This window comes from Cottoperca gobio, chromosome 13 (assembly GCF_900634415.1).
Source record: "Cottoperca gobio chromosome 13, fCotGob3.1, whole genome shotgun sequence".
Taxonomy (NCBI): domain Eukaryota; kingdom Metazoa; phylum Chordata; class Actinopteri; order Perciformes; family Bovichtidae; genus Cottoperca; species Cottoperca gobio.
The window spans coordinates 24,209,868-24,233,439 of record NC_041367.1 but is presented as its reverse complement, the minus strand read 5'-3'; the positions used below and the strand labels follow the sequence as shown (position 1 = coordinate 24,233,439).

The following is a 23,572-nucleotide window of genomic DNA, read 5'->3' as shown; positions in this document are numbered from 1 at the left end:
TTTGTCTTTTCTTCCTTTTCTCTTTTCCTTCTCTCTGCCGCTCCTCTGTGTGCTCTCCAGTACCAGTGTGAGGGCAGTAGGCCTCACCTCCCCAAGCTAGATTTAGAGCAGTGGTACCAGGAGCTAATGACTGGCTCCAGCCAGCTCTGCCCTCCTCTGCCAGCCAAGTCACTGTCCGGCCGCAGGCCTGTGCTGCAGGTACAGGGCCTTTCTTCTTTCTCCTCATTTTCCCACTGGTTCCTCTGCTGTTTGTGTGTGCTGTTATTCCTCTGCCAACCTTCCACTGGGGAATAGAAAACACATTTTAACATGTGTTTAATAATGCTGCATTCACATCATAAGCCAAAATAACCTTCAGATACAACTACACTGAATGTATTTTCTCCCGGATTACGGTCACAGTTTTAAACAAATGTTCCATTAGAAATGTTTCTCTGATACGTCAAGAACAAATGTAACCCGAGACGAAATATGTTTCCCTCGGAATGTAATTGACAATGCAGTTTTGTTGTATGGGAACTTCATTTTTAGGAGACCAGGCTGCATATTGAATGAGATAGTCTTCCCCCTTGAAGCATCTTGAAAACTACCAGAAAATACAGTTCACCTCTGCTCTGAGATGATGAACTCTGAGCAAAGACGCTCAGTAGGGAGGGGAGGGTGTCTTCTTTTCATCCTGACAAATAAAGAAACTCCAGCACACAGCTGCATGCTGGGGCTTTTTGTTGTGACTGGCACTCCAGTGTTTGCTTTGGTGTGAAACATGAAGTCAGTTTATGTTTGGAGTCATCGCCTGCAGCAGAAGAAGTGCACAGAAAACTTCAGTCAGCACTCTTAAAGAAAATGTGAATGTGTGAGCACTTTCAAGTCATATCAAGTCTCCTACATCCTACAGTACCTGAATGCAGCATTGATGTAAGTGGGCCTAGGCGATGTTGTGTGTGTGTGTGTGTGTGTGTGTGTGTGTGTGTGTGTGTGTGTGTGTGTGTGTGTGTGTGTGTGTGTGTGTGTGTGTGTGTGTGTGTTCTCTCACAGCATCATGCTACTCATGCTTTTAACCATTGTTTTCCAGCAGGTGCTTGCAAGTCATCCATGGTGGAGTTTGGTTGTACTTGTAACGTGGTTGTAAAACACTCCTCATGTATTAATCAGCACTTCCTAATCTGGATGACTTCCTGCTCTGTGTGTGGTTTCTCAGGTGTTCCGCTCTAAGCTGGACAGTGATCCGGGCCTGTCTCTTCATCAGCCTAAATCCGGCTCTGTATCCCCTCTGCAGCACGGAGCAGCAACACTGGGACGCAACTCCAGCTCAAAGGTAGACAGCGTGTTCATTTCTACAGGTCATCCACCTTTGAATTTAGTCTGAACTCTTCATTCTCTCCAAACTTTAAACTGTGGATCAAAGACCGTCTACATCTTCTAACATTGGAGAGAATTTGCTCTTTTACAAGAGGGTGAATTTTAAACTTGTATAGAAAAATGGAGCCCATTGATATTGTATTGTTTTGTACTCTAATATTACTACCCATATTATGTATGGCTTACATAATTATTTATTTGTAACTTTCAAAACGTATTAAAGTTTTTGTATGTTTTTCCTACCACTCATTTATTATTATTTATTTGTATTGTTTCAATTCATTGTATGTTTTTATTTTATTTAGTATCTGTCCAACTGTATCTGTGGTTTATTTTATGAGACTTAAAATACTTCCATTCCCCAACACCCAGATAATTATATAAAACCCATATATTTCTTATTCATTTATTTTTGACACTAAATCTTAACATTTGATCTGCTCCCTCTGACCCAGCAGAGCCCCCTGCTGGTGGCCAACAGCACTGGCAGTCTTCCCAGGAACCTGGCTGCAACCCTGCAGGACATTGAGACCAAGAGGCAGCTCGCTATGCAGCAGAAAGGTGACTGATGTGTGCTGCCTCTGAGCTTCACTTTACCCCTCCTGACTCTGCACTGTTGATTAATCGTCCTTTAATGATTCAGTAACAACTAACTGAGCTCTACATGGATGCCCCACATCGTTTACTCATTAATGGGAAATGATTTCATGAAAATAATTAAAGCATGAATTAATTTAATGATCAAAATCCATCATTAGTATATATATCTATGAGTATTCATACTTTAAATAAACATAAACAGCTTTTTTATTTTATGCAATACAGGCATAATAAAACACATAAGAAATCACAATATGATGACATAAACATATCACTTCACAAAAAGAAAAAAACAACCAATTAATATAAAATGATCAAAATGAATAGGGTACCTTCAGTAATACAAACAATCAGGTTGACAGTACCGATACATTTAGAACCGCAGCGTATTTAATGCTTTATACAGTCCCACTCTTCACTAGAGGCATTTTCCTGTCTTGTTGTGTTAGGATACTTTGTAAAGGTTTGTAGCAATTATTTCTTTCCAAAGGAAATTGAAACATAGGCTTTTCAAAGTTATTCCTCATTATCTAGGTCATTGTTTCCCAACCTCAGGGTCGGGGCCCACTGAGGGTTCGCAAGATAAATTCTTGTTCGTGTGTGTGTGTGTGTGTGTGTGTGTGTGTGTGTGTGTGTGTGCGTGTGTGTGTCTGTGTGTGTGTGTGTGTGTGTGCGTGTGCGTGTGTGTGTGTGTGTGTGTGTGTGTGTGTGTGTGTGTGTGTGTGTGTGTGTGTGGATCAGAGGAAAGCAGTCACTCACCGGTGCTGGGTTGGAAGCCTGAGTTAGTCACATTATCAGCGTCTGCAGTTTCTTCATGTCTGTCTGTGTCTGAGGACTTGTCTCCTGCTGCACTGCTGCACAGAGCCTCAGACCTCCAGACAGATCACCATAGAGGGAAGCTCAGCAGGGAGATAGATCAATGCATCCAGGAGTTTTGTTCTGCGGGATTCATACTTGTTGTTCATCTCATGTCTCTCCGTACGTCACATGCAGGGTCTGAAATGAACAGTTTGTTTCTCCTGCCAGCCAACAGAGAAGTGTCACCCTGCCTGTTCTATTGCTTACATAACTTGGAAATGGGTAAACTCACTGGTTGAGTTCCCTGAATGTGTTAATTCAAAGTTAGGTTTAAAGGGATAGTTTGAATGTTTTTGAAGTGGGGTTGTATGAGTCACTCCATATTCAGTGTAGCACCTACAGTTGATGGGGTTCGGCACGCCCCCAGTTTGGAGGAACAGACGGGAGTACCAGCACGGACGCTGAGTAAAGTTCTGCTGTGGACGGGCAGCAGCAAATCATATTGTTTGCTAAAAGAAAGGCCCACCTAAAAAAAATGAATATCTTCCATATTTAGAATATCTTCACGGTTTACCTTGCTGTCAGACGATGAAGATGTTATCTATACTCTCGCCAGAGCCAGACTCCTTTAACAACAACAGTCATCTTACCCTGCAGAACACGGGGGTTGCTGGTAGAGCTTCAACATCACATCGTGCAACAGTCACATGACAAGTATAATGCAAACAACAAATGTTCTATTTTCCATGACTAACATAAAGAAGAGTTGCATGCACAGTAGTCACAATCTTTCTTGATCAATTTATCAAAGAACCAGAGAAACAAGTCGTCGAACACAACCTGAGCGAGAAACAGGAGACAAATAATTCAGATACAGAACGGATGATGTTGACCAAAAACAGACGCCTTTTAATTATTATTGCAATATATATCGCAAGAAAAATAAATATCGCAATGTCACTTTAGTCCCAATATTGTGCAGCCCTAGCTGCTGCTCGACTGCTGCCTCCATCCGTCAGTTAGTTTGTATCATTGTGTGACTTTGGTGAATCCAAACTAACCCAATAACAGGAACAAACTAACGGATCAATGCAGCGGTACACCAGCAACCGTGTTCTGCAAGGTCAAACTATAGTTTTTTAATCAAAGGAGTCTGATGGCTTTGAAGAGAGCAAATATTCTGAATAAAGCAGACACTGATTCTAAAACGTGTTCTGCTGCTGCCCCCGTCCACAGCAGTGCTTTGCACAGCAGGTCTGCTTCTCCAAACTAGGGCCGTGCTGACCGCCTTCTACTGTAGGTACACTGACTATAGATAGCTACCTCATACAACCCCACTTCAAACAGTGTAAACTAACCCTTAAAGCTACCACGAGGAGAATCAACCTTCCACACAGAAGACAAGCAGAGGCTTAGACGGCAGCACTTTGCAGAGAGCCGAGCAAGCAGCCAATCAGGAACCTGCTGGAACATAGTTGAAGACCAAAGATTGTATGTACCTAAAAAATGCAAGTCTTATCCCAAACTTAAGCCAGTCGGCAGGTTACTTGTATTGATTTCTCCATCAAAGGTAACATTTACCAGAACTTGACACTTGGCAGCTGTTAACGTCAGACCCTGTCTTCACCTACTGCTCCTCTCTTCATCCTTCTCTCGGAGTCTCTTCCATCTCTGGTGTGTCATTAACTCTTCTCCCCCCCTCCAACATTTCTTTTCATCTTTTCTTTTGTCGGTTACATCGGAGCGGTCTTTCTTCTCTCATCAATCTTCTATGAATGTTCCTGCTGGTGGAGAATAAATGTTGCATGCTCAGCATTCAGTGAGCTCCTCCGTTTTGAGTTATCGACCTGGACACTTCTCTCCCGATGTATGTGCTCATTATCGGGTGCACAGCCGCATGGATTTGAGATGTGAGAGGTTGGGTAGATACTGAACTTTGTGGTGACGGGACTTAATGGGTTTGGTCGGGGAAGGAAGTTAATATTCTGAGAAAAAACTCAGAGATTAAAGTCCAAGATAAAACCTTGGATACATCGGGTTGTTTTTGTCAAGGAATCACATGGCTTCACTTTGTAAGGCTGGATCAATGCCGTGTATTCTGTCTGTAGTGGATGACCTAATCAAATAGTGCTTTGGAATTGGACCTAACAATGAGCAAAGAATCACCATATTACCACAGGCCTCTGGATTTTGAAGAGACATCGCTGTGAATTGGGCCTAATCAGAAGAAAACAACGTGCTGGTTGGGATGAGGAAGGACAGCTTCATGTACCTCCTCACTAATGTGTGTGTGTGTAGCTCCCTGTTTACCTGAGGCGTCTGAGCTGTGATGAGGTTGATCCAACCTTACAAAGTACAGCCATCTGGTTCCTTGACAAAAAACACAAGTTTTCGAGTTAATTTGGGAGTTTAATCTTAGAACATTTAGAATTTTACTCTAAAAATAAATGTGTATGTTTTATCTCGTGAATTCATTATACCACTTTAACCTCAGAGAATATTTGAGGTTTGCTCTCATGATTGTTTAAACTTCAGTCTTGGAAGTGTTTTCCCAGAACATGACCTCCCTCCCTCGGCTGTATGACCTTTTCTTCTTCTTTTGTTCGTGTGTAACTGAGAGAGCACACTGGTATGTGTGGTGCGTGGTTACTGATCACGTAGTTTGTGGGCTGGTGCTGGTTCTGGTGCTGGTTCTGGTGCTGGTTCTGGTGCTGGTTCTGGTGCTGTTTCTGGTGCTGGTTCCGGTGCTGGTTCTGGTGCTGGTTCTGGTGCTGGTTCCGGTGCTGGTGCTGGTTCCGGTGCTGGTACTGGTGCTGGTGCTGGTTCTGGTGCTGGTTCTGGTGCTGGTTCTGCATTTAGTTGTTCTTCAGTTCAGGATGTTTGGGTTGAACCTGCTCTGTGGGAAACAGACTGACTTCTGCTGACGTGTTGATGGAGCTGCTTGCGTTGTTCCATCTTCCACCTCGGTTCAACATTAGAATGTCCACTGATCACTTCCCCCCCCCCTCCCCTCCCCTCCCTCCAGGTCACCAGGTCATCGAAGAGCAGCGTCGTCGTCTGGCCGAGCTCAAACAGAGAGCGGCGGTGGAGGCTCAGTGTCAGTGGGAGGCGCTCCATGGCTCTCAGTCCCACCTCATGACGTCCTCCTCGTCGCCCTCCTACTCCCCGATCATGGCCTACAGCTCCGCACTGAGCCACAGCTCTGGAGGCCCTCTGGTTCACCACTCCATCCTGCACCACCAGCCTCCGTCGGCCGGGGAGCAGCCCTACGACACCCTGAGCCTGGAGAGTTCCGACAGCATGGACACCAGTGTGTCCACGGGGAACAACTCGGCCTGCTCGCCTGATAACATGTCCAGGTACAGCGCACACAGTCCACACCAGATTGTCTTCTGGGTTCTATTGTGCAATCATCATATTGTCATTATTGATAAGAACCTGGGATATGTATATACGGACTGTGTATATATATATACTGTGTATTTATATTTAACTATTGATTATAAATCTACAGTGTTTTGAGAATCGATACAGTATCACGAAACATAATATCTATGTGATAAGTGTATGGATATGTTCTTGTTTAGTGATGTCACTAAATGGCCTGTTTGAAAGGAGGGCGGGTGTTATTCATGTCAGGATGAGTGAAGCACCCAACAACAGTGGCATAAGAATGTTGGCTCTCCAGCTGTATGAAGTGTTAGAATTAAAGCGGTGTTAAAGTATTCACACCCTAACAAACACACAGGTAAAGTCTTTGTCCTCAGGTTCGGCTCATCTGTTAGCGTGGCCGCGCTGCGAGCTGCAGGACGACACAGCGTGTTCTCAGCTGCACCGATCGTTCAAACACCTTTTTATATCTCTCAGGAGCCACATTCCAAATAAACCATTAGTAATGTTTTTTCAGCCGACTTTAATGGGACTTGTTCGGTAATGAGCAGTGCAGGGGGGGGGGGCAAAGACTCAGTAACTCTGGGTGCTACATTTTAAACCTTCCCCCTGCTTTATTGGTCTCATTTGCTCAGCTGTGATAAAATGTTTCAGGCTGTGCTGTTGAAATGATGAATAGCTGATGTCAGTGACAAAGCCACACCAAAACATGTGCGTGTTTATGAGCCTGCGATGAGGCATATCTCCAAATGAGACAAAGATTTTGAGCTCTATGAGACCTTTGTGAATAAGGTGTTAGAGAAAATACACAAGAGCTGCTAAAAACTCTCGTCCACCGCTGCCACAGACTGACAGGAACACGTGTGGTGACCTCGTGCTACATCAACGTGCCTGTTGCTCCTTTCATTAACATTTCAATGACGAGGCGGCACGGACGTCACTAAACAGCTGTGACGATCTCAACACGCTATATTGTTGACCAATAAAGACGATGCTAAGATGTAGTTTAAAATCACAGATTTGACCAAAATCTCTTTATTTGCGTTAAAAGTATAAAATGATTTCTGATCCATGTCAGGACTCCAGCAGCTCAGCAGTGACTTACTGAAGAGAAAGATATCTTTACTACACTAGACGGACTGACATGTTTAATATAATCTGACGACTTACTAAATCATTAACTAAAACTAAACAACAATAGTAGACCTTTGTTGTTTTGATGCTTCTTCAGATGCGTTTACACGTCCGGACTAACTAAACTAAGCTTTCCTGGGATCTGTGGGGAAATGAGTTCACAAATGAGTCTCAAGTGACCCGACAGATATAGTTTGAACCCTACTGTGAAGTAAAAGGTTAACTGAGATGATGTGCACATATGTAGTTGTTGCTTAGCATGTGAAGGCAGATGTCCGCTGTGTGCTAACACTGTGTTGTTGCGTTCTCAGCCTCGGAGGAGTGGACACGCTGAAGATTGAGGAGATGGAGAAAATGCTGAAGGAGGCGCAGCTGGAGAAAGCCAGACTTATTGAGTCGCGGGTGAGACACAACTGGAAGAGAGAACTGGGTTCTTCAGAATCCATACCGTGTGACTGATGAGAGTTCAAACTGAGTTTCTGTCAATATCTTTGAATTGATCATGAATTTGATAAATAATGCTTCAGGACAGAAACTCCAGGCTTTCATTCATTTTTATTGGCCTCCATGTTTGAAACTGAAATACAAACGATCAAATCTCTTCTCTGCTCTGAAGCTCTTCTCCCACATGTCTCTTCTTGTCACTGAGCATTAACTCTGAAGTCCTTCAGACACGTTTACTGCATGAATGTGGATCCTTTTAACAAGTTATGTTTTCATACTCTTTATTTCTTCAATTGTGATCCCTAAAAGTAGTTACTTCTGCACAGCAGAAGATCTTCTTTATAATCACAGTCTCTCCCTGTCACCTGGGAACCCCCCCCCGGTCCTCCATCATGAAGGTTCCCGTGCTCTGCTTTGTCATTTTACAAAATGTTTGTCCAACAGTTTATTTATTAGACTTTGAAAGACATCCCCTTGGACTTTAAGAGACTGGGTTGGACATGTTTCGTTATTTTCTGACATTTCCAAGACCATACAATTAATGGCTGAATTTAGAAAATAACCTGCACATTTATCTGTAGTGACGTCACTTCAGACTAAAAACATGTTTCTAAAATTATTCTCTCCTCAAATCTTTTCATTTTGGCTCACAAGTCCTCACAAGTCAGAAAGTATTAGTAGTATGAGGATTGTGTTGAAGACAACGATGCTTGAAACACTCAGTATTCTATTTTCCGTCTGTATGAATGTATCGTATGTAAACGTGTGTTGCTGTCTGCACAGTCAAATATTACTTCTCCAAATAGCCCAAAAGTGCCTTTTTAAAGAATCAATCAGCTGCACGGTGGCCAGCAGCGCTCAGGAAAATGTACATAAATGTTTGAATGTGAAGCTGAGTTGTGGATGGAAAACATCTTAAATGAAAGCTTTCTCTCCTCCAGGAACGAGAGAGCCTGGCTCGCCGGCAGATGCTGGAAGAGGAGAGGAGGAGGAGGGAGGATGCGGAGAAAAGACTGCAGGATGAAACCTTCCACCGGCAGCAGCTGGTGGAGAGGGAGGTCAAGATGAGGGCCAAGAACTTCTCTCAGGTCAGTCAAAGGACACATCATTGAGTCTGCATGGTGGGAAAGTGGAAAGACTCCTCGACACTGAAGCTTCTGGTCGGAATATTTTATAGTATTCAATATCAATAAACCATCACAAGACATTAAATCTCTTCCAAAAAAATCGAAGATATTCATATGTGTCAGTGTCATGTGTGTAATTGTATTTAAAAGCCAGCAGTAGAAGATACGAGAGCTCATGAAGGATTACAGTCAGAGAGTCTGCGATGCACCGTTAAGAGCTTTAAAACATAAACCTGAACACTTGCTGTGAGAGATACTGGGAGCAAATGCAGTGTAGCTAAGACCGAGGTAATGCTCTCTCTTCCTTGTCTTGTTTAAAAGTCCAGCAGCACAGTTCTGAACAAGCTGACATTGTATTCATTGTTTTGGATTGTTACTTGAGAGGAAATGCTGTAACAACGGTGCTTCTGCTCCGTCCAGGCCCGTCCTATGACTCGCTACCTGCCCATACGGAAGGAGGAGTTCGACCTGCGCTCACACGTGGAGTCGTCGGGCCACAGCGTGGACACCTGCTACCACGTCATCCTCACAGAGAAGATGTGCAAGGGCTACCTGGTGAAGATGGGAGGCAAGATCAAGTCCTGGAAGAAGCGCTGGTTCGTCTTCGACCGCCTCAAAAGGACATTCTCCTACTATGTTGGTAAGAAGAGTTGAGAGGCGAGAACATGTAGTGCTGCAGGGTCATTGCTGTGATGCTGTCACTCACAGGGGACACTGGCCGCAGTTTGTAAAAGACAAAACGCAAACTAACGAATATTTAGATGAAATTCACATGTTGTGAATTTGGGAAAGGATTTAAACACACGAGTCGGAAACAACCCAGCTCTGGAATCTAATTCTACGAATACTAATGATGTCAGTGTATCCTGATCTTTATCTGCAACTGTGCACAAACACCTGCTTTAAACACAACGAATAGATGAGCAGGAGAAAATAAAAGCTGCGCAGCATTTGAATGTTGATTATTGAATTGAATTATTGATATTTCCCATTCTTTAAACCTTTTCTCTCGTAAAAGTCAAACTTGAACCCTCATATTTATTGTCACACTCCAGGCTGCTCTCAGTTTCTCCTCTGCAACACGACCTCCTATCACACTGCTCATTGGACTGTTTGATGATTTGATTTCTGTTGCTCCAGTAAAGACGCCATGTTTACTGGTGAGGAATTGATTTCCTCTGTGGCAGCACAGAGGAACTCTTAGTAACTTCAGCTCTACAACCCACAATGCAACACTCTCTTCATTCAGGAATAATATCTGATGTGAATACATAAATGTCTGCTCCTCAAATATAAAGCCTGATTTGAAGAACAACAATACTTGAACTTGAACACGGTTTTATATTTGGGCCGATTCTCTAAAAAGTATTTATTGTGTTGGATTGCATTCAGGAAGTACTCAGACCCTCCTGTTCACCCGTCGTCTCACAAAATAAAAAAAGGATAAAAAGATAAAAACAAAGATTGCAGTTCATTAAAGTTTCAAGACTAATTTAAAAAAAGATAGAAATGTACAAGTTACATTGTTAATGTTTACGATTTGAGACGCATTGCAATGAAATTCATGAAGCGTTAAACGGTATTATAATTAATTCCCTTTTCAGATTTTTGTTGAATAACGATGTAGATGTTGAATGCAGTGATGGGTGTGTGTTTGAATGAATATTGACAAAGCGTCTTGTGGAATACGAGTCTGAGGAAGGGTTAAAAATTGTAAAGTAGTTGCACTAAGTTTTAGCATGTAAAGTGGCTGAGTGTGGCTGAGTGACAGGCAGAGCGCGTGTCCTCCAGACCTTGAGCAGCAGTACATGCAGCATGTAGCGTGCACCGTGGTGTAATTTGATCTTGTTCTGTGAGCTCTGGGACACTGTCAGGCCTTTGAAGTCCTCAGAAGGTTCTGCTTAAAGCTGCTTAAAGCGTACCTTGTTGAAAGTGAGCCAGGGTGAGGAGGTGTACTGAAATTACTCTGGCAGTAGTTAAAATGCGCACAGCGCTGCACTCTCTGAGGAGGCTGATTGAGATGCATCACTTGCCCTTGTCTCTTGACCTTGAACAGTGAGAGGTGACGAGCATAAGTCATGAGCACCGCTAATTCACGTTAATCAACCACAATGGGAGTTTTAGTCATTTACATGCAGTCAAATGAGATGCAAATGCAGGGCTATTTGAATGCTAAAGAGGTCATTACCAGATAATAGCTGCGTATTAAAAGGAAATTGTTATTCCTGGAAATGAAGCTCTGTGTTTCTACCTACTACTCTTTAAGTTGGCTTGTGGAGTGTTTGTGCCTGGAGGTAGAGACGGCTGTTGAGTTCCCCACCGGTTCCTTACTGCAGTTCTGCAGTGGCTGATGAAACAAACTGCAATGATGTACCAGAGCAGCGTAAGAATGCAGTCAAGTCTGAAAATACAATGAGAGCACCATTGGTTTAAAAACAGAGAAAAAGTGCTGTGGTTGTCTTTTTCCATCCATCACAAACCATAAATTGGTCATGATCAAAGTTTGATTCCCTTTGTTTTTTTAATGACCGTATCACGCGCTCCTCCTGTCCTTACTCTGGGCGACATGGAAGTGATGTCTGTCTTTGTCAATATATTTTAGTGTTGGACCAAAGCCATGTTATCTTCCCTCCCACAGACAAACATGAGACCAAGCTGAAGGGTGTGATCTACTTCCAGGCAATAGAAGAGGTCTATTATGATCACCTCCGCAGTGCCACCAAGGTATGTTGTGAACGGACTCTGACAACAATCCTTTCCTCTCCTTTCACACTTTGTTTATTTTCATCCTGCACTCTTTCATTTAAAAGGTGTCTCTGCACATTCTCTGGTTTGCTTCTTTTCTCCTCGGTTGTGCTTTTGCTTTGGCCGGCTGCTGTCACAGAAGGGATTTTTCAACTTGAATATGACCAGTGTATGTATCACGCTCTCTGTTCTCTCCCGTCCTACTGAACCCTGTGTGTCCAAACCATAGACCGTATGTTGTGATAGAGGATAGAGTTAATGTCTGAGGATGCATGGTTAACATTGTGTTTCATCCCAGACAGTGCACTACACTGATTCTTGTGTGACTTTGTAATTTGAATTGTTAATCTGCTTGATCCCTCTGTCCATCCCGGTGTTCCCAGTGTTCCCAGTGTAAACTAGTCAAGTGGTTTCAAAAACAAGAAGCTGCTTGTAGCAGACGTACGGAAGTCCTTAGAGGGCAAGTGAGAAAAACCAGTTCTGGTCATTAATTTTCTAAGTTTGATCTAAATATTAATCTCTCCTACGTTTATGATTTAAGAACATGTAAAAAATGTTTTACATGTTCAATTTTTTAAAGTTCTGACACACAGGTAGGAACCTGGTGAAAAAGGATCATTTAAGTTTTGGCAGGTGAATATTGTTTTTGTCAGCATAATGTTTGTGTGTTAGTTGTAATACTCATTTGGGACACAAGAGGCTGAAGTGCACCACTAACCCCGGTTGGAAATAAAACCAAAAGCATCAGATTAAAATATATTTTTATCCAAAAGAAAGGCACGACAATAATGTTACATAACAACTAACACAATATAAGTAGCTTGTGTTTAGAGTCATGGAAAAATGAAAACAAACCTGAATACTTCTAGTCCTCTTTAGAACTTGTGGTGGTGCGTTTCAGCCTCTTGTGGCTGAAATGAGCATTACAACAACAAACACTCATCCTGACTAAATGTTTTCACCTGTATTAACTTATTTTTTCTGTTTCCTGTTTAAGAAAAAAGATTCAAATAGTCAAAGGCTTTATTGCCAGAATAAATAAAGGACTAAATATTATCCTGGCAAAATGTTCTTAAGTCATTAACACAGATCCGACTTGAAAATGGATCATTTCCTCACCATCCGTATAGAGGAGTTACCTTGTTTAGTCACTTTATGGTTTGACAGAAGTGCAACCCTATTTGAACACTCTCTGCCTTTTACTTTTCAAAGAAACTTCTCCGTTGAGGAAGTGGTAATGTTCCGTAGAGCCGTAGGTGTCGTTTTTGGCCATATTTCTGTTCTTTAGGATCCGTGCTGCGTGCTGCTTGACTTGAGCCTCACACGTCTTGTCATTTGTTTTTTATCTCCAACATAAAGCTGAGCTGCCTCCTCATCTTCAGTGTGCGTGGTTGTGTTTGATGTCCTGTCGCAATGCACCCCACTCCGACTCACTGTGTGGTTCTGATCAACTCTGGAACTTTGATTTTACTTGTCACTTTCAATGTCGCATTACAGAAGGAAAACTTTAGAGTCTGACACGCTGAGCAGACAGAAAGATAGTTTGGAAGAGGACAAGGGATGCAGAGGAGTGGAACATGTGTGTCTGGATGTTGCTCTTCCAAAAACACAACAACAGTTTAATGGGGAAAACGTAATTGTTTCGTGAACTTTGTTATGTTCATGAAATCCTGCTGTGTTCTTGACAATTCACTGACCGGACCAGGACCTTTGGATCAGTGCTCCACATGGACAGTATTTCTATTTCTTAGGGCTGAACTAATCTTAGTTTATGCCTTCCATACATCACCTTTACATTTCAGCCACAGAGCTAAGCAGTTAACCCAAATTACTGGGGACATTTAAATGATTTAAAAACCATCTGAAAAGGACTTTAATTAGCAATATAGACAAACCCGATCCCGGATAAGCGGTAGACGATGGATGGATGGGCTGGACAAAGATGGTAGAGACTGGATGTGCATTTTTGACCTTAGAAACAAAGATGCATTTGATGGATGGTAAAACGTTGTGGTTCCCTCTGTAGCTTTCATTTGAGTGAAACAGAGTTGCAAGTTGTTAAACATTATACAGAATATCTTTTATTCAGGTGTTTTAAAGCTGCATTAATGAATACACTTGTTGGACACTTGGGGGCAGCGCAACAAGGACATAGTTCATAGTTGTTAGCGAACAGCTGCTGGATGGTGAAGCTGAATCACACCAGCAAAGTTGCGAAGACGTTTAACATGTTTCGACAAGTATTTATCTTATTTCTGTGGACATTCTTCGAGCTCCGCCTCGAGTTGAACGTCATAGTAACACATTCGAGGCACAAACTTGGACAGAGCAGCTTCCAGAACACATTTAGTTCACTGGACACTAAAACCCTCCATTTGAACGCAGAACTGTGTGAAAATGTCATTCAGTTAAACTGAAGGTCTCCCCATTAACAACTAGCGTACGTGTAGTAGTACAACAAATATGTACTTTAGTTTGTAAAGCGTTGAAATCGATCTATATTATAGACGTGTATAGCTGATAGATTTCAGAGTACAGAGAAAGCAGGGAGTCTGCACGGTGGGCCTGCCACTGGGAATGTCTGATTCTAGTTCTTCTGTTCTTCCAGAGTCCCAACCCCTCCCTGACCTTCTGCGTGAAGACCCACGACCGGCTCTACTACATGGTGGCCCCCGCAGCCGAGGCCATGAGGATCTGGATGGATGTGATTGTCACGGGCGCGGAGGGGTACACACAGTTCATGAACTGAGACTCGCAGAGGTGACGAGCTGACAGTTTCTGGTCCACAGCGACACAAAGCCTTGTTTGTAACTTTTCATTTTTAATCTCACTTTTATTTTACTATGTAGATGTTTTCACCTCCACATTTTCTACGTGATTCAGTTTGGATTGAAAAAGGGAGCCCTTGGAGGACACACACATATCTGTATATAAACCAAAATGTATACCTGTCAGAGACTTTTAAAAAGCCTTTCTATATTGCCAAATGGAGATCTTTTAGTTACCGTTTGTTTTGTATTATTTGTTTTTTCTTTTTTTACTTCTAGAGAAAATTGCCAAATGACATGATACCAATGTTTTGTTTGAGTGTTTCATGACTATGTTCAGTTCAGACAGAAAGTTTAAAATAATCTTTAATTAATCTAGAAATATATTTGAAAGAATCTTATTCAAAATGTAAGAATGAACTGAGGAAAAACAGAAGTCTGAGTCCAGCACACTAACAGTAACAGTGAAACATTGCATCTCTACGTCCACAAACTAACACTAAGCGCAGAACATTAAAGTATCCTGAGCTACATCCCAGTCATATTACTTCACATTGACTTATCACTGCCAGCCTGAAGCCGCCGCCACCAGAGTGCTACAGGAGACCTCGCAGGATCAATACGGACTAAAGCAATTCTGAACTGTGCCTTGACTATGTGCTGTTGGTGCCGTGTCTGAGTCCAGCACAGCCTCGCTGGAGGCTACGTCCGTGTGCATTTTAGGTTTCTGCGCTGTAAGGCAGAATGTGGACATGTCCGCCTGTAGCATCGTGACAGGCACAGCCAGGGCCCTGAGCACAGTGAGGATCAGCGAGTTTACACTCATTATTTCCACTCTGAGGGCGAAATTCGCAGAATTGATTGCAACTTCCAATAGCAACATGAAATGTGCATCATCTGCAACCGTCACTACCGCGTCTTAAGGTCAGACTTACAAAAGATATCGCTCGACTGATACTACAGCGCATAACAGTTTGCAGCCCAGTGCAATTTGCCCTTTTTTTTTATTGTCGTGGTTTGCCTTATAACTAAACTCAACTTTAATACCACATCACTGAATTAGATCAGTGAAAGTGTTGATCCCCTGCTGCGTCCTCACTGTGAGCAGAGGCCTGTGTGCTGGAGGTGGATAAAGAAGTCTCATATCTTCAGCTTTAGCAGACTGACCGGGCTCGCCTGCCGTCTTTGTCGTCAAGTGTTGATCATCACATTGTGAGTGTGTAGACCGTTTGTAGTTAACAGATGGCGGACGCTGTTGTCCGTTTTGTAGAAGCAGAGGACAAACTACGCTGTGATTTTCAGAGCATGTGGAACTCTTGTTTAGTTTCATGTGTTGGTACAGTAATGGTAATTTATGGTTGTGGTGCCTGAGATAGTTACGTTTACTTCTAAAATAAAGAAGAATAGTGAAAAGACCTTAATATATTCTGTCCCCCTTGCCTTTACTTTCCCTGCTACGGAAGCCCCGAGATACAAGTGAGAACACGTCTAGTGATCCGTTTTCTCTTCTGTGTTTAGGATTTAAGAGTGAAAGTTCCTTCCCCCAATAAAAAAATGGAAACTTAGGTTTTGCCAGAATAATCTATTGTTCATTGGTTCTTAAATCATAAACACAGGAGAGAAAAGTATTTAGAGCAGACTGGAAATGGATGACTTGCTTCTCAGCGCTTCTGTACTCTACACAGTTAACATGAGCAAACCAAACTATTCAACACTGGCAAGGCTGTTAAATCATGTCTGTTAATAGTATCTGGTATATACATCACTGTTGTAATCTATGTTGACAAGAAAGGAAACTAAATCTACTGTAAAGAGGATGCCTGAATGAAAAAATAATATTACTATTGAAACAGTATTGTAAGAAAAGACAATTTTTACTTATTTTTGTGATTTTAGAAATTTTATTGTCTGTCAGTTACATTTCAAATTGTATGGTAGTGATGTATCAATCTACCTTTTTTTTTTTACACTGGTACAGCAGAACACATCTCACAGAATAACTCACCATTGTTTTCTAGAAAGTAGATCCTGTTTCTCTCACACACACACACACACACACACACACACACACAATACTCGGACCATACTGTGTTATTGGTACCCTGTATGTCTCATGCGTTACTTTCACGTATGAATAATATGGATTTTGTCAAATCTATTAAACAGAACTGTTACAGAATATCTTTGTCTGCTTTTCTTGGACTCGGGTTACATGTGAAGGTTCCAGTGTTGAGAGACAGCAGTAACTACTGTATGAAGCGGATTATTGGTTCATTACTAACAGTCATGATTGGAAGGACGAGCCTACCATAGGACAGCAAGTAGAACAAAAAAAAGTAAAGTGAACATTTGAAGTGGAATTCACGAACAATAAAACGCAGCTAAAAAAAGTTTTAAAATGAGTAAAAACAAAAAACGTAAACACCTAGAAGTTTCTTTCTCTGAAACGGATTCTTCCAACTGACAGAAGTCCCGGCAGCTCTTACAGCTCGTTGACTCCGTCACCTGGAAGGGAAACACGTCGAGGTATTTACGTGTTAACGACCCACATACATTCAGTTCTAGGAAAAACATTTCATTCTATACGCTACATTCATTTGTAGTTCGATAAAACGTCACCAATTTATCTGATTTCCACAAAGTGAGTTTTGGAAAACTAATTTGCTGCATAGACAAAATGTTAAGTGTCCTCATGAGAAGACTGGATTATAATTCAGTTCAAGTAATTGAGTAGTGCCTCCTATCTGGTACTTAAATCAGCGGCGCTCAATTTAGATTTATCTGTTGCATCTGATTCTTTTTCTCTTTAGTTGTCCACATTATCTGTGCGGGAGTCGGAGCCAGGAGTGGTGGGATTGTGACGTGAATGGCTTCAGTGAAACAGATTTCAGGGGCTACTTATAACTACATCCGTCAGCTTCCACAAGACCCTCGCCAGCACAGAAACGTGACAAATGTCGATCAAGAGTGACGTAAAAGTTGCATGAATTCGGTTCAGACTGAGGTCACACTGCAATAGATCAGAGCTGTACCTGATTTAGGAAACAGGTGAAAGAGATCAGATTCCATGTGCTTTGTGCCGTTCACACTGTTATAAGTCACACATGCGTAAATCTTTTTTATAATTTATCAGATTTTGGAAACTTTCTCCTGCCGTGTGAACATATCTGGACCCTTAAACTGTACAGACACTGTTTGTACACTGCAGAATAAAGAAAAAGCATATTTAGCATTAATCCTATTTCTTAAAAACATATTTTACAGTATTTTATAATTAGTTGTTACAGCAGTGTTTCATTAAACACAGCTCTGAACACACTGAATCCCTGAAACATCAGTTCTTGCACCACTTGCTCCTCCGACAGATACATTATACGATACATTATGTTTACAACTCAATCTCTGAGACATTCGTGTGCAAACCTTTCTCCTCATTTGAACAATAACACTGTAGCAGCACTACATAATTAATTTAATTAATTAATTAATGTATTAATTAATTAATGTATGCATTATGCATAAAAAAAAAAAAAAAAATACATTTCTTTTTCCGTTTGATATTCAGTAAATAAAATGTACTTTTCCAAAGTCATTAGAACATTTTTTTTTTTAAATCAGCTTTGTTGATATTTTAATTCCTGCTGTTTAGGCCATAATTACTGGTTCAGACACTGTACCGTTATGAAACCCTGTGATGACCATATTATTTGCATTAAACATGGCACAAGGAAAAAATGAACTCTATCAACACAGAGTTTAAAATGTTACTTACTCTCTGCACAGGGGGAGGTGTAGTCAGTGACCGCCTCATCACCTGAAGATATCACCAAACACACATCAGATATACGGCAGTGTGACAGGGAGTAACATACCGAAAATATTAATCCTCGTCATCAATTTTTTAAGACCAATCCAAATAGTTCTCTCCTGTTTTTATGTCTTAAAAAAAAGTTCAATGTGTAATTCCGAGCCACCTGCTCTAAGTCAATAGGGGGCAGTATTTCACCTCTAAACTGGGTCCATACAATCTAAACCAGGAGTCTTCAACAGGGGGTCCGCGACCCCAGGGGGTCCGTGGAGGTACTGCAGGGGGGGGGGGGGGGGGGGGGTCGCGAAATAGTTTGTAGATAAAGTAAATTAAAAAATTAAAATTAAAATTAAAGTTTTTTTTTTCTTTTCATATTCCCTACTTCGCGAAGGGCGGCGACACACACCAACAGTCAGAGACAGAGTGGCGGAAAGGAGAGGGGTGAACTAAAATAAATGAGTTCTCGGTTTCGTCAGGATGTTTGTTGTTTTGCACGACCACGTGTTCTAAATAGGACTAAAATCGTTCATGTTTTATTCCAGGTGTATATATCCTGTTGAGGGTGCATGGAAAGAATTAAACTTGCCTGGAATAAAACATGCTTTTCATTGTATTTAGAACATCGGGGAGGGGTGCACTTTAGCCTCTTGTGGGCAAAATGAGTAAAACAAACACTTTAGCAAAACGGGTGGGAAAATAGTTTTGCCAGATGAAAACATTTTTGAAGATTATTTTTCACCTGTTCTTAATTAAGTCATAAAGACGAGCGAGAAAACTACTTATAAAAAAAAATAACGACATCTACATTCTTAGTTACCTCTCAGGGCTTTCGTACATTTGCATTTACTTAAAGAAAACGGAGCATCACACACACACACATCAAGAAAAAGGAACAAGGACGCTCTTACTTGTCTGGTAGTAATCATAGACTTTGACCACAGCTGGTTTCAGATTTCTGACAGGCACATCCTCCTCTAGTGTCACACTGTGTATCTTAGTCTCATCCTTTCTCAGCTGCAAACAAATAAGATGAGGAGTTTACCATTTACTCAGCACACAGTATATAATGGCTGTAGTAACATACGTAACATTATTTCACCATCATCAAATGCACTAAGACACAGTCATGCTGTCAGTGCTTCCTACCCCATCTAAGTAGATGTTGACGTGTCCTTCATCCACATCCACGCGCTTCACTGAACGGTCGATCTTCAGCTACCAAAGCACAGAGAACAGACCGCCATCAGTATACTCGAACATGAAAAATATAATGTACGACATGTGTAAAGTACAAAAGGTATTTGCCAGTGAACTCGTCGCTGGCTGCTCTTGGTTTATCTGTATGTTGTAGAACTGACCAGCTTCAGGGAGCTCTTGTCCAGAATGTATCCAGACAGCAGCTTGATGTTGATGATGACCATGTTTGTTTCCTCTCTCCTGCCCTGGTACCTACACACAAACACACACACACACACACACTTAACATAACATAACTGGAAACTAAACACATTTAAATGAACCCAAGTGTTAAAATGAATCATTATTAGTTAATAAATTAGAAAAGAAAAAAGTGACACAAGAGCCCCGAGTGTGTATATTCTGTACCATCTGATCTATATGTATAAACATATTTATTCACCTTTCTGTTTCCTCTTCTGTGACTCCCTCGTTTTGTTTTGTTTTGTTATATTGTTGTTATTTTTGTATCGTTCTTTACCCCTGCTAAATAACATTCAAATGCATTTATTTTATAAATGCTGGTTTATGTTGAAGAAAAAAGAAAATCAAAAAGTTATCCCAATCATTGTTCATTACACAAACAAAGGTCTGGCTGTTCCATGTGACGCTCATCTCAAAAGGTCAACGCCATTATTTAGGTTTCCGGTTCTTATTTGCTGAAAATTAAACAACTAAACTCTAATTAGGATATTGTTAATGCAGCTTCTTTACGTCACAGTTTGCTGATGCACAAGTTTCCTTATCCAGTAAAAGTCTCCACCGAGATAATACGACCCATGTATGTATCCCTGCAATGAAGTCAACTAAAACTTCTCAATTGAATTATTTCAAGTCAACAATGTCTCGATTACCTGACGTGCACAAAGAGGATGAGCTGAGGCCTGCTGATGTTGCATTTGGCCATAGTGTTAGTAGAGATGTTGAAGGCAGAGAAGTCGGGGGGAGGGGGGATGTTGTAATGCATGGAGATCTGTGGACAAACATCAGTTTACGATGGAACAATAAGCTTTTGTCAAAGATATCAGTAACACTTGATATGATATAATATGACCATACACAGAGTTATTAACATTTTTATTATTTTTGAATAAAAGCTATTATCTACAAGATTAACATGGAAAAGTAGCAGTACACCACATATTGGGCTGTGGTTTAAATTATAATTAATTAAATTAAATTAAATTAAATACACACTCAAAGAAAGAAGAACGATTTCAAAATATCTGGGACCCATTCATAAATCCTCTTAGAGACGAGGACTCATCTCACATGTTGAACCGGTCTGCTCTGATAATTATTGCATCTGTTCATTTAAGCAACAGTTTGAGATTATTGTAGAAGCGTTGAATATTTAGGTGTAGTAAATGTGCCTGCTTTAAGGTACCCCCTCTTGTTTGTTTTTTAAAACTTGTTATTATTATTATTATTATTATTATTATTAGACCATTAATGTCATGGGAGTTCATATTATTATAAGTATTTTTAATAAAATGTTAAAAACTCAATAAATATATTGTTAACAAAAGTAGATTTAAATTGCATATTTGACAACATACCAAAACATGTGGAATATTGTGGTTATCTGTGCGTTGATGTTGATGTATCGGTTAAGCTCTAAATTACAGGACATAATTATCAATAGTCATTTTTCTCCTCCTATCCTCTTTCGCCCTTCCTTCAGTTCAATCACACGTTCCTGCGTCACATGTTCTGGTGTCGAGCTCGTCTTTGGCTCGTCCTGTGCTGGATCGTACCTGTGCCAGCACACAGCTCTGTCCCTGGGCTCTGATGGTGTACTCTCCAGGGACCTCGCTCAGCTTCTCCTCTTGGTACAGCAGCCTGTTGCTCTGATCCACCATGAACTCTTTGTTCAGGCCTCCTAACGACGTCACTGTCACTGCAGTGCTGCCCTCAGCGCTGTAAGTGGCAGCTCCGTACTTAGCCAGAGCCTGGAGGGCCACCACAGTGTCCTGAGGAGCAGAGAGGTGGTTTATGGGAAGCCTTTAAAACAGTTTTTAATGACTCATGTAACCTGTGTGTGATCCCTCTTACCTGTGTGGAAGAGAAGCCCCCATACGGGTTCTGCTGCTGGGCGAGCCAGCGGACGATGCTGGAGGAGTAATCCAAATCAAAGTCTGGCATGGCCGGACCGGAGAGCAGAGCCAGCAGCACATAGGATGTCATCTCCACCTCCAAAGAGTCCAGGCCTTTCCCAGAAGCCCCTGCTCTGGCCCAGTGACGTGTGCCACCTGCTGGTCAGAACAGTGGAGTCATCCATTAAAAAGGTAAGCAATGACTAACTTTGTGCACTCGAGTGAATGAGTAGGTGTGTCTAAAGTCTACAGATTGTAAAGTGTAATACAGAGGTTGTTTTAATGTTTCAGTTTTAGATAGGAAGTTAATCATGGAAATATTAACATCTCCTCTTTGCTTGTTCAACCTTCAACTAACACCATCAGACAAGCAACAGCTGTTTACAAACCTTTTTAAGACAACCTTTCTATTATCATTTAAAATGTATATATTTGTGACACTAAGCAAGCATACGGAAGTTCTAAGAGGCAAGTTAGAAGAAAATAAATATCTGGTGATCTATTCTATCAAATAGTTCTCTTCTGTATTTATAACTGAACAGGTCAAAAAAGATTTTGCCGGGGAATGTGTTCTTAGTTCTTTTGTTTTTTCTTCTTTTACCACGGTCATAAATAGTTGTTTTTAAGTTTTTCCCCAAAACAATAAATTCAGCTGGCAAAACAGAGGTTTGTTGTGGTAATACTCATTTTGGCCACAAGAGGCTGAAGTGCACCACCATGTTCTAAATAGGACTAGTAGCTTTTAGGTTTTCTGCCAGGAGAGTTTTAATTTCTCCATGACTTTAAACACAAGGTACATACAGTATATTGTGCGTTAGCAAGATATGCAACATAACTCAGTTCTTTCTTTTGGCTATAAATGTATTTTAAACTGTGCTAATATTCAGTTAGGTGAAACATGAATACTTTTAGTCCTATTTAGAACATGCGGTCGTGGAGCACCTCAGCCTCTTGTGGCTGAAATCAGAATTGCAACAACAAACTTAGAAATTATTTATTTCAACTGTTCTTAAATCATTAACACAGGAGAGAAAACTATTTATATGAAACGGCTCACCAGAATTGTCTTTTTCCCTTAAGAGTATAGATAACAATTAATAAAAAACACAAGATGTTACAATAAAAAAGAAAGCAATATGAACAATAACAGACTACAACATTAACTAATGCATTGGTGAAATCTTCATATACATACATATGACATTGCAGCCATTCTGCTGTCTAATTAACTTCACCTTTAAATGACACTTCAACTGCGTTCAACACTTACACTTTAGATCACACTTCTACTTCTTTCAGCACTTCCATTTTAACTGTTGTGTCAACTTCTTTCAGTTTTCTTCTCAAACTACCACTTGCCACTTTAACTTCTCAGTATTTCAACTATTTCAGGGTTTAACTACAGATTAAACAAATATAGAAATGAGACATGTACATTTTCTTCAGAAAATTGAGCCGTTTCTAGTTTTATGTTTATGGTGCTTGATGACAGCATTAAAATAGTTTGAATAGTAGGCGTGCAGATGTAGCTGGTGGTTCCACCGTCTTACCCTGCGTTTTGGACTTCAGGTGCAGGTAAGTGATGAGTTTGCTCCTCATCTCCTGGTCTCCAGCCAGAGTGAAGGTGTAGGACAGCAGGGCGGTGGTGTACAGGTTGTCCAGCTGGCCGGCCACTGCTTCCTTCAGACAGTTCAGGCAGTTCTGTACTATGGGGTTCTGTCACACCACAAGCAAACACACAGATGAGACAATGAGCAGGAGAATATGCAGAAAGCTGCCTGATGATCAGCAGTAACACCGCTCTGCGCTGGCTGTCTTCCTATGAGGGAGCGGTGCCGCACCACTCGAAATTGCCAACAAGTGTTGCGCTCAGAATTCTAATTATTTTAACTTTTAACTCGATAGCCGCTGACCTTTCAAAGTGCAACCAATGAGATGACAGCTGCACAGGCAAGCAGGGGAGGTAACCATAGAAACAAAATTAACTAGCTGCCTTCACCGCAAGGCTCTGAGCCCTACCTCGCGTGGGCGACAACACTTCCTCTCATGTGACGGCAGCTTAAGGGA

General features: G+C 41.3%; 2 protein-coding genes across 5 annotated transcripts in view; one reads left to right on the top strand and one right to left on the bottom strand.

Moving 5' to 3' along the window:
- Positions 1-16,544, top strand: part of phldb1b (pleckstrin homology-like domain, family B, member 1b) — a 105,411-nt gene extending 88,867 nt beyond the window's left edge. For both annotated transcript variants that reach the window (XM_029446052.1, XM_029446053.1), the window contains 9 exons: positions 61-198; positions 1,199-1,315; positions 1,815-1,920; positions 5,783-6,116; positions 7,593-7,683; positions 8,667-8,813; positions 9,273-9,492; positions 11,491-11,576; positions 14,206-16,544. In XM_029446052.1, coding sequence (XP_029301912.1) covers positions 61-198; positions 1,199-1,315; positions 1,815-1,920; positions 5,783-6,116; positions 7,593-7,683; positions 8,667-8,813; positions 9,273-9,492; positions 11,491-11,576; positions 14,206-14,346 — 1,380 coding nt within the window. In that variant the 3' untranslated portion in view covers positions 14,347-16,544. The remainder of the gene's footprint in view (positions 1-60; positions 199-1,198; positions 1,316-1,814; positions 1,921-5,782; positions 6,117-7,592; positions 7,684-8,666; positions 8,814-9,272; positions 9,493-11,490; positions 11,577-14,205) is intronic.
- The window catches only part of LOC115017528 (alpha-2-macroglobulin), a 37,492-nt gene continuing 30,205 nt past the window's right edge, over positions 16,286-23,572 (bottom strand). For 2 of the 3 annotated variants that reach the window (XM_029446057.1, XM_029446055.1), the window contains exons 28-36: positions 23,056-23,221; positions 21,465-21,664; positions 21,167-21,382; positions 20,264-20,382; positions 19,532-19,622; positions 19,320-19,388; positions 19,082-19,187; positions 18,138-18,179; positions 16,286-16,870 (exon numbers count right to left, since the gene is read on the bottom strand). In XM_029446057.1, the coding sequence (XP_029301917.1) occupies positions 16,848-16,870; positions 18,138-18,179; positions 19,082-19,187; positions 19,320-19,388; positions 19,532-19,622; positions 20,264-20,382; positions 21,167-21,382; positions 21,465-21,664; positions 23,056-23,221 (1,032 nt within the window). In that variant the 3' untranslated portion in view covers positions 16,286-16,847. The remainder of the gene's footprint in view (positions 16,871-18,137; positions 18,180-19,081; positions 19,188-19,319; positions 19,389-19,531; positions 19,623-20,263; positions 20,383-21,166; positions 21,383-21,464; positions 21,665-23,055; positions 23,222-23,572) is intronic. The other variant, XM_029446056.1, reaches the window with a different exon arrangement.